Source organism: Epinephelus fuscoguttatus, linkage group LG4, assembly GCF_011397635.1.
Source record: "Epinephelus fuscoguttatus linkage group LG4, E.fuscoguttatus.final_Chr_v1".
NCBI classification, from domain to species: domain Eukaryota; kingdom Metazoa; phylum Chordata; class Actinopteri; order Perciformes; family Serranidae; genus Epinephelus; species Epinephelus fuscoguttatus.
Window position 1 is genome coordinate 36,733,240 of NC_064755.1, and position 11,525 is coordinate 36,744,764.

The 11,525-nt window shown below is 42.8% G+C and overlaps 1 protein-coding gene across 1 annotated transcript; it reads left to right on the forward strand.

The window, feature by feature from the left end:
- Nucleotides 1-766: 766 nt before the first annotated feature.
- Nucleotides 767-10,668, forward strand: LOC125887804 (myoD family inhibitor domain-containing protein-like). The gene is made up of 4 exons (XM_049574878.1): nucleotides 767-1,034; nucleotides 1,376-1,461; nucleotides 3,051-3,308; nucleotides 6,454-10,668. The coding sequence occupies exons 1-4, from the start codon at nucleotides 970-972 to the stop codon at nucleotides 6,723-6,725; spliced, it is 681 nt and encodes a 226-aa protein (XP_049430835.1). The 5' UTR covers nucleotides 767-969; the 3' UTR covers nucleotides 6,726-10,668.
- The last annotated feature ends 857 nt before the right edge of the window (nucleotides 10,669-11,525 follow it).

Sequence of the window (11,525 nt, forward strand, 5' to 3'; positions counted from 1 at the left end):
CGGGGATTGGATCAGGATGCCTCCTGGCCGCCTCCCGTTAGAGGTGTTCTGGGCACGTCTCACTGGTAGGAGGCCCCGGGGCAGACCCAGAACACGCTGGAGGGATTCCTATCCCATGTGGCCTGGGAACACCTTGGGGTCCCTCAGGAGGAGCTGGAAAGTGTTGCTGGGCAGAGGGACGTCTAGTGCTTTGCTTGGCCTGCTGCCCCCGTTACCTGGCCGCGGATAAGCGGGTGAAAATGGATGGATGGAGATCAATAACATAAATGTTGTTTGAAAGTATATAGAGGTACATATAATGTTATTACTGATACTGTTTTGTTTAGTTGTACTTGAGGATGTATTGTTATATTTTGTATGTTCGATATCAAGCAGTGTCTCTTATCTCGTGGGATCGGCCAAACATTTTGCATGATACAGAAATAAAAACTGACTAACAGACTATTAAAGTGAAAACATGGATTAACATAAATACAGCAAAATAGTAATTGCATTTAGCTGCAAACAGAATGGTAGATCATGCATAACTTTGACAGGTCTGTGTGTGTGTGTGTGTGTTTGTGTGCATAAGAGGGCGCGAGAGCTTGCATACATACAGTATTCAGCTAACACACTCGTGGGGCATGTGCCTCCGTCGTGTTAGGTGACTAAAAGCAGAACAGAGAAGGCAAACTAAAGTCACACAATCAGACCTCGGACGTCTCAGCTGCTCTGTGATCAGCATGTTTAGAGCGCCGACTCAGGAATCTGCTGGGAAGGGGAGTGTTGTTAAGTCACTGAACAACAACAAAACACACACACACACACAAAGAGTACAGCTCACAGTCTCCTGAGCAGTGACTCAGGGCGGCATGTTGGGTGTTGTTGGAGGTTTCCTGACCTCTTGGTGCCGACAGAAGCAGGGAGATGAGGAAGGTGAACGGTTGAACGAAGTGTAAAGGAGCTCCTGAGCAGTCATGAGTATCAGACATGTTAGAAGGAGACCATTCACCTGTGGACAGGACGGAGGAACACGGCAACCCGACTAAAGGCAAGTGCTCATGATCTGACCTGACATAAGCTGTAAAATATGTGTCTTCACGCCGCTGCTCTGGCCTTGTATTTCAGACAAAGAGACAATATTTTGTGCTGCTATTTATTACCTGTAAATTTGACCATTTTTGTCCCAACAATATTTAAAGTTTTAAGTGTTTCCTGGGACACTGAAGCATCTTAATAAATCATGTGATGGTAAGGAGCTCTTTAAATCAGGTCTACACTACACATATTAAATGGTAGCGATTTTGATAAATGACTACTGAGTGGTCAGTAATAAATCTGTCATATCTTTTAATACCTTTTTAACATCACTTTCTCTTAATGTCTCTCAAGGTAGTGCGTCTTTAAAATCAGCGCAGGAAATCCTTCTAGCACGTGACCCTATTAGCAGAGGAAATACCATCCCCGCTGACCTCATCAGCAGTAAGTGGAAACCGTGAGATGTGTGAACAATACAATGACCTAAATGAAATGTTGTTATTCTCGACGTGGGGCTATCCGCTACCACAACATGTAAAGAAAATGAAAAGAAAAGTCCTGCGTGCAAAACAATGACTCTGTGTTTCAAAGCTGTTTTGCACTTACCAGTGTGTCTCGAATTTTAAAGGGATGGTTCACATGTTCACAAAACATTAAAACCACTGACATTTGAAGTTTATAACATTGGTCATCTCATTGCAACTCAACATCCTGCTGTTAAACCTTAGGTCCTTGCATTCATTTGGATGCCACCTGACATGTGGTGGGACCCGTGGGACGTGACGGTATCTCAGAGGTCCTGTGTCCACACCTCAACAGGTCAGAGGCCCCACCATGGATCGGCCTTGGCTCTGACCTGTCTAGGCATCGACACATCACCTCTGGGTGTGTCCTGTGGTGTCTGGACCTAGGGAGTTGGTGGTAGATCCTTTGAGTCCAGCAGAACATTGTATTGTAACGAGGTGAACAGGGTTATTCACGTCACTTGTGGGTGGTTTTAATGTTTTAGTTGATAGGTGTATGCCACTGACAAAAATAAATACCAGTTTAGGTGTGCACTGTCCATCTATGCTCCCTTCAGAGGCACCAGATTCCATTGATAAAAATAGTAATTTTACTTCACAGAACACAGGAGTGGTTGGTCTACCAACTTCCTCAAATTTAACAGTGATTAAACTGAGTAACTTCTCATTGGCACCAAATCCACGTTGGCAAAAAATTTACAGTTTCACACTTGATATTAATAACTCCTCAGTCTCCCCCTCCCCGCAGTTTAAGAGTCTGGGGGTCATCCTCGGCAGCACTCTCTCACACCACAGGGTACCGCCTGGTTACATCCCGTATAGTCTCTATAAACCCCAGAGATCTTGCCTCCGGAAGAAGAGCGAAAGAGCCCTGGTTTCCGGTTGTAGGCTGTTTGTAGTCCGCGTGATATTGACCAATTACATTTGAGCCAGCTGCAGTTGTTGCCAGGTTAAACGCTCCGTGCGGTGAACTAACGAGGCGGAACATAATTGGCGTCACTGCAAACTCTGAATCCATCGCAATGGTTCAGCATATTTACTTATATATAAACAGAAGTCGGAAATGGAAATTCGCCTCCTCCGCCCAAATCAAACCGGAATGCCAAAAAATTGGGGGTCTGCCCCCAGAGGCTGTATCGCTGTCTGCCGGAAGTCAGACGCCGAATACAGCCGATGGGTTCCGAGAATGCATCCCGTATTGATTACTGTAACTCACTCTGTTTTGGTCTTCCCCTCAAGTCCATCCACAAACTTCATCTGGTCCAGAACTCTGCCGCTCACATCATCACCAGAGCCCCCTCCATCAGTCACACCACTCCTGTCCTTCAGTAGCTTCAGTATTCTTAAATACTGCACTGGCTTTAAGATCTTACTCATATAACACACTTAAAAAAAATCCAAACTATCCCTTTAATGCCCAGATTGATTATAGCTTCGTGCTCACTCCGAAGCTTCAACACTGAGTAATTCTATTCTTGCTCTGTGATGTTTGTTTGTTATTTTGCCCAGCCCAGCCTCTACCTGCTGCAGTCCCACCAGCAGAGACCTCGCAGGAGGCAGCCAGGTTTAAGAAGCCTCAGTGTGACCTCCAAAAGCCCACCTGCCCACGATGTGGCCTCACAGTCCCAGACCACAGGCCTGCTCCTCCCCCAGGCCTGAGCCGACTGCAGGGCTCCAGCTTGTCGGTGCACAGCAGCAGCAGCAGGAAGAGCAAGAGGAGTGCGAGGAGTGTGGCTGGCTCACACCAACCTACTGCTACAGCAACTGGTAGGCACAGCAATCATGCCCCCCCACCACTATTTCTTGCACTAGGTTTAGTTTTTTCCGCTTTCTCCAGCGTTGGCACAACACTTAAATGAAGTGTGGACATAGGTCTGGCAATGTAAGACTACCTGTCCTAGAATCACCACCATTTAGGTCTCCTAAAGCAAAGTGGTCCCAGCTAAGCTGGCCAGATTAAGAGCGATTTAAGAAGACCCTGAATGAAACGGTCTAGAAGATGATTGAGTACCTCACCTGGTACAAGGAAACCAGGGTCCCCCCAGAGGCTGAGGAAACACCCTGGAGCCACTGCCCCACAGTGGGAAGCATCGGGGTCATGTGTATTGTGTGCCAGGCAGCAGGCAGGTGCAGGTACCCAGGCGTGCTGACTCTTGACATCACAGACAGAAAGAAATTAGATTGGGGATACAAGCTGCTGAAATGAATTTCCTCCATAGGGTGGCTGGGCTCAGCCTTACAGATAGAGTGAGGAGCTCGGACATCTCGAGGGAGCTCAGAGTAGAGCTGCTGCTCCTTCCTGTCGAAAGGGGCCAGTGGAGGTGGTTCAGGCATCTGATCAGGATGCCTCCTGGGCGCCTCCCGTTAGAGGTTTTCTGGGACATCCAGTTGGTAGGAGGCCCTGGGGCTGACTCAGAACACACTGGAGGGACTGTATATCTCATCTGGCCTGGAAACACCTCCAGATCCCCCAGGAGGAGCAGGAAAGTGTTGGTGGGGAGACGGACGTCTGGGGTACGTTGCTAAGCCTGTTGCCCCTACAACCTGGCCCTGAAAACCCGGATGAAAATAGATGGATACGTGACTAGTGTTAGGTTGGCTGGTGAAAGAGCGGGGCGCATAATGATGGCTAATGTTAGAGGAAACATTGGAGAGACTCAGCCATACATGTGAGAGATGAGGAGTCTGTTGTGCACCAAAATTGGCGGCTAGTATACATATCAGAATACTAAGTGCTGTTTTGTTTATGTTGTTTGGTTAGCTTGTGGTGAGCTTGTAGGCTAACTGTCAGTGGCTTACACAGCACTAATGGTTGTGAAATCTGCACTAATGAGCTATCTTAAGCTATCTGATATGATGGGGTTTTTGGCAGACAGTGGAAGGATGCTCCAGGGTCCAGTTAACATCCAAAAACTACACGCCCTACCAAGTTTGCTGTCAAAACCTTTGCTATGCTAATACAAACTCTGCTTTCTGTACTTACCGCTAATATGTGTTTCCAATAATAGACAACAATGGGCTGTCATATTAATGATCTATCTTGCTTATCTTGCTTGGCATACGTTTGAATCCAGATTTTAGGGCAGTGCACAGACATCAGTACCCTGGAAATACTCGCAAGAAATTTCAATTTGCTCAGCGAGTCACTCTGGCAATCAGTAATGATGCTCATTACCCATGCTGTTGGAGCCGAGCTGCACCAATCACATCGGTGTATCTGATATAGGCGGGCCAGAGGCGAGCTAAACAGATGACGACAGCGCTGTGACGATGAGGTCCGGAATCTGTCAGTAAACATTGCAAGATGGCTACGGATGAACACCAGCTGTTTGAAACGGCTTTGGCCGCTGCAGTGAACGAGTTAGACTTGGCTTTTTCTCTAAAAGAGGGACAGAAGACGGCGCTCGAGTCTTTCCTTTGCAAGAAGGACGTTTTTGCTGTTTTGCCAACCGGATACGGCAAGAGTCTAATCTACCATTTAGCTCCGCTGGTAGCTAAGCTCTGGATACGTCACCCCGTGTATTGTCCTGATTGGTCATAGTGTTATCCAATTGCGTGCAGTGATATTTTCAAATGCATGCTTGGTGCCGCCCCTCGAGTTGGGCCATTTGCATTACTCATAGCCAGACCCTAAATCTTTCTAGATTTGGGTCTGGATTTCCAGGCTAAGACATCGGCACCTCAATTACAGGAATGTGAAAACAATTCTCTAGTAACTAATGAAGTCAGTATAGTTCAGGTCAGACATTTTAAGGTACATAAACATTTTTGAGTCGATGGACTCTTTAAACAGCAGTGGACAATATGATATAAAATTAAAATCATAATAAATTGTCATATTTATCCTGACATATAGTACATTGATTAACAACATTTGAATTCTCAAACTTACATTTTAAGTATACTTTTATATGTATATTTTGATTGATAACAGTATTACAGTACATATTTTGGACTGCGTTTTGGGCTGCTGTTGGTAATTTAATAAATTTGGTTTATCATGCACCATTATTGGAAAGTTATAGTTACAATGAAAGAGTATAAAAACTGTTTGAAACACTGGAATGATTTTTCAGTTACCACCAAAGACAATCTCTCTTCTGACACAAACAGATCTCTAAAAAGTTTCCCTTGAAGACTTTCAGACTGCTGCACTTTCTTCCAGTTTTATCAAAGCGTGCAGCGGGCCACTCCTTGTTTATCCTTGTGTTCATGTTGTTATCTCTGTGAAGTTATGCATTAAATCAATACAGTAGCCACACATAATGCTCCTTTTTCATCTACACACATATATATAGGTATTAGCATAAGTTATGTGCTGGGGTGTATAATTCGAGCGGCTAAGCAGGAAAACGCTGAACCCCACTCCCCAGGGAATTCTGCCATCTGCTTTTCATTTACTTCCTTGAGTAAACAGGATAAAACAGCTCGATTTGCATGAGCTCACTCACTATCTGGTCCTTGTGAGGATGAAAACAGCAGCTGAGTAACAATACAACAGTTAGGATCGCGAGAGATGCACTGTAACACACCAGCAGGGTTAATATATGCAATTTCATCTGCACCTAATTTGGGCAGGAGAGCAATTATCTTGTGACAGCTTCTTCCTAGTTGTTGTTCATCACTGGCAGCCTCGGTGGCCTTTTTTATTTTCCCTCGAGGACTGAAGGAAGCTCTGTGATTAAGTAAACACAATCACACTTGATCACTGCAGCAGAGTTGTTTCTCTTTTATGTTCTCGTTGGCACCACAAATAAACATGCGAGAGATTAATTTAGGGTTAATAGAATCGTTAATCCCCGTTTCTGATGGTGTCTGACAGGCGTTTAGAACATACAACAGCTTCTCTGTGACCTCAGATGTGATATTTGTGGCAAAATCACTTCTCTGTCTCATTTCTCCTCACCCACAGACTCTTGTTTACACCTGCTGCTGGCGTGCCTGTGGTGCCAGTGCTCCGTGCTGCTCCTGGGTCTGCTGGAGGCGTGCTCCTCCTGCCTCCACACCCTCTGCTCCTGTTGCTGCCACGCCTGCGCCCGCTGCTGCTCGGCCATAGAGGAGGCGCCCGTGGAGGAGCTCAACTGCCATGCCCACTGCCACTCGGTGCTGTTTGAGTCTTGCTGCGAGCCGACCGAGTGTCTTGAGTTTTGTCTGGAGTGCTGCGAGATCTGCCATCGCAGCTAGGACGCGGCTGGGCCATCAGGCCTGAGGACTAATATACTAAAAGACGTGATGAGACTGAAACAACAGACATTCTAACCAACGTTGGATTCACTAGTTCTGCAATGACATTTGTTTGTCATCACCCATCTATCTACTAATTATTCTTACAACACATGCTGCTAAAACCAAACTCTGAATGGTCACTTTTCAAAGAGGGAAGATGTGACTCCAGTGCGTCACACTTCTCTTCATCAGTAAAGGCAATTTTAAGTGCCTTTATAAACTAAAGCACTTTGAAATAAGTAAAACATTTTGGGAAATTCTCATATTTGTTTCTCTGTAAGTACTGAGCGGGGGCCAGGATGTGATTCAACGTTAGCTAAACTTAGCATAAAGCCTGGGAGAAGGGAGGAATGACTAGCCTGGCTCAACTAATCCAACCCTCAACATCTCTTAAGATCACAAATTACTGAACGTAAAACCACAAATTGTCCTTTTGTGTTCAATTAAGCAAACAAGATACTCTACTGTTACTGTTAGAGGTTCTGTATTTGCTATGTAAAGATAAAGTGGAGTGATGGCGTCCTGAGCAGAGAATGACGTCACCCTCCAGCTGTGTGTGTTGTGATCTGAGCTTCTCTGTGGTTTGTTGTGGTGAGCCGGTCGGGCCATACATGCATGTTAGTGTATATGTGCATACCACTTGCGCAACTGCGCTCATAAGGCGGTTACCGCTGACATCAGGACGGTGTTGTCACAGAAGCGTAGCGCCCACCCTCTAATTCCCCATTAGTTAACACCATTAGCTATTTTAGCAATGTTGCTGTCAGTGTTGCTCAGTCTTTTCCAATGGAAGTAGTTAGCGCTCACTCTAAAAGTCACTGAAAGTTGATGGCATATGCTTATTTGCATTAATGGGAGAATTTAAACTTTCAGCACAGCATTAGATTCAATAGAAAAGAATGAGATGGGCCAAATGGGAAACACTAGGCTACAACTGAATTCCCATGGCGAGCAGTGCCTCCTCTCCTCTTGCCCTGCCTGTCCTACACCTACTGCACGATGCAAGAAGAGAGGGGGAGGAACCTGCACTACCGGTGGAAAAGCCGTGGACTGTGATGACTCTGAGCAGCGTGCATGGGAATGAATTACAATATACTATATTTTCTCTTTTCCCCTGATGGTCTGAATAAGTCGCTAAATTTGTCGCTTGTAGCTTTATAGAAATAAAGTTGCAAACAGGGTCGAGAAAGTCCCCAAGTTGGCTACAATGGCTGCCTTTGTTTAAAGCTGTTCACTGAGTTAGCACTGTTAGCTGCCGGCTCAGCCACCAGGTTGAGAACTGTGTTGAGCCCTTTTGCCCTAAAATACACTGAGATAGACACCTCATTCACGTTATAACGAAGTAATTTTTTTTTAAATAGGATCATCGGCACATAGACCACAAATCAGATAAAAATGGTGATAAATGTAATACAGTTTTAGTGAGTGATAGTCTATGGCAGGTGAATTACTGAACTTTGGACAGATCCTGGTTAACTGATTCCCACCCTTCCAGTCGTTATGCTAAGATAAACTAAGCTAAGCTAAGCTAAGCTAAACTAACATAAGCTAAGCACATCTTGGTGGGATTAAGGAACAGTTTGACATTTTGAAAAATACACTTTTTGCCTAGAGTTAGATTACAGGTTTCATACCACTCTCATTTTGTCTGTGAAATATGAAGCTACAGCCAAAAGACCATTTTTGACCTCCTTGAATCTTGTCATCACCATGAGGTTACCAGGCTAGTCGTATCCCCCCGTTTCCATTCTTCATGCTAAGCTAACCGCTTCCTGGCTCCAGCTTCATAGATCATTTAAATACTGGCATGAGAATGGTGTCAATCTTCTTATCAAACTCTCTGGAAGAAAGTAAATGAGCCTGTTTCCCAAACTATTCCTTCAACATCAGTGCATTCTCATCTCACTACAGCCACACTAACAAGAGGAAGGAATAGATTATTATGCATTATTTATCTCCTTCTTGATTTCGTGGGAAATAGATTCAAGGACCTTTTGAAATATTAAAAGAAACTGACAAGGTCATTTATTCTGCTCATTAAATCTCTTTGGATAGCCAGGGTGAATAAAATTAAAGCTCATTAATACTCTAGTGTTGTTCTCGATCACATTGCGGCACAATGAAATGGTAAATTTTGTAATAAACAAGCAGAGAAACTTGCTGCACTGCAGCGTGTTCAAGCTACAGTGTGTTCAGGATTCAGGTTTTATTCTACAGAAATAAAACCTTTTGTTTGTACATCAAGTTGCATTTAATGACTTTGACCCAGCAGGACCCCGAACGAGCGGGGTCTACCTCTTTGCTCAGCTTTGTACGGGTTCTCATGTTATAAGATTGCAGGTCTGACTTTTCCCTGCGCAGCTCTTTGCAGCTGAGGAACAGGGCGACAAAAAACCTGTCAGCTCTCTCTTGAATCCCTTTTCATATTTGTCATATAAAGCACTTAGAACATAAAAGGATGCTCATTCTCCCCAGATCTCGGAAGATCGAAGCAGGCTCCTTTAAAGCCGTCGTGTGAGTTGACAGCAGAGAGGCAGAGTAAACAGCCAAAAATAAAACAAAGCAGCGATAAAGACAACGCTGTCAATCTGTCCAGGCGAGCCAAGAGGCTCATTTAAATCATGTTAGAGCGAGTACATCGAATTTAAGTATCTCTTTTGCCCACAACACATTTGGATTCTGCTGGTGACAAGAAACAGCGGTGACGTCCAATTTAGAGCATGGCGAGCATACACCAACAAATAAACACTCAGGTTTGTTCCACTTGTCCCCCTCAATTTGTTATACCCTTTACCCACAGCTGATGTCTACCACCACAAATCACAAACAGCTGGTACTGTCAGAGTGGATTCAGGACCTACACGTGTTACAGCCACACAGTGATGCGCTACTTCAAGATGGATGTTTAGGTTTGCATTTGAGGTTTGATTTGAAATCACCACTAAAATGAAAAATACTGATGAAAATGATGCCAGTGACAGTGCCACCGCTTTTGATTTTACGGTTGTGAAAACAAACCAAAAAAAAAAAAACTAGCTCTGGATATAAACTTTTAAATATTTTGCTAACAGATTAATCCTTTTAAGTTGTGTTTCCAAGCGTTCTGGTCCATCGCTTGTTAGGATTTGCTGCTTTTTGTCCTTTTATGTGTCGATAAATTAATTATCTTCAATATATCTTTAATTTCAAGACATCACTGTGGGGTTCCGAGAAATTGCTATGAGCGTTTTTCTGACTTTATAGACCAAACAATTACTTTACAGATGAATTAATAATGTACAATGATTATCATTAGTTGTAACTCTAAACCTTTGTGCCTGTTTTTCCAGTAAAATAACATAATGAAATATGAATCACAAAAAACAATTGTACTAAGAAAAGGCAATCAAAATTTGAAATAAAAAGTCTATTAAAAAAGGTGGTGAAAATGGTGAAAAATAATTACAAGAAATTATTTAAACTTTTTTATTAATAATAATATATTGTTGCCCATATCTGAACCCCCATTACTACTCTGTCCTGTTTTTATTTTGGTGTGTGTTTGTGGGTTTTAATTGTGGAGTTTACATTCCACAGTTAAAAACTAACACGATGGGTATTTTATAAACTGACATTTTTTATGACTACTTTTGCTGCTCTGCATGTTTAGTAGTCCTGTTTATGACTGTATATCTAGCTACTGTACTTTTATTTATTTAATTTATGCCAGGAACAGTCCCACTGAGATTCAAAACCTCTTTTTCAAGGGAGTCCTGGGTGAGACAACAGCATCAAGAATTTCACAGAAAAGTACAAACAAACAGCATAAAATTTTTCATACACAAAAACAGACTACATTCTTAAAACAAACCAGTTAACTAAAAACAATTAATTTGAATTCGGAGCATTCAATAGAGGTGGGAATCACCAGATGATCCACGATACGATATTATCACGATACTTAAGTCACAATACAATATTATTGTGATTTTAAATATGTTGCGATATGCTGAGAATTGGGATAAAATATATTGCTATATACTGCAAAATATTAACTTTTTTTCAACTGTGAATCATGTCCCCGAAGGAAAACTTTGCCAACATCTTTTTTATCTTATAGGATAAAGTTTTCAGTCTGTTCATTTCACCTCAGCCATTTTTTTGCAGCAGTAAAATGTATCTAGAGGACTGAAAAAGTAATTGATTACGTTATTCTTGTCGGCTACCTCTTGAAGACGAGAGTGAAGGAAGCACTTTTAACAAAGACAGTGCAGGTAAGGGAAATGACACACACAAGTCAGAAGGTTGACAGAAGGTTAATATAATTTTTCCTCACAGGTGAGACAGGAAACAGTCACATTAAACTAAAAAATAAACATATCAAATGAGCACCTCTCTTGAAACTGCCCTTCAGTTAAACTTTTCTTTTAGATTTAGAGACATTTTAGTGTCAAGTGCGCGTGGGAAATCAGAGTGCTGTAACTGTTGGTCATTCATACCTCAAGTGTCGCTAACTTGGGTGTGTCAGGGTGTCGACAGATATCAACAGTTGAATGTAATGCTTTTAAAGACCTTTACAAGATACATTTTTAAATTTAAGACAGATTTTTGGACAAATCATCTTTTTCTTATTCAAGCATAGCAGGTAAGTATAAGGTTGAGAGAAGGTTTTATGTAGAAATACTGTTATTAGAGTAAGTTCAGTTAACGTACATTATGCCAACAGGTAAGTGGAGTAAAGACCAAGGGTCACTGGTAGGTTTAACGATTTGTAACATC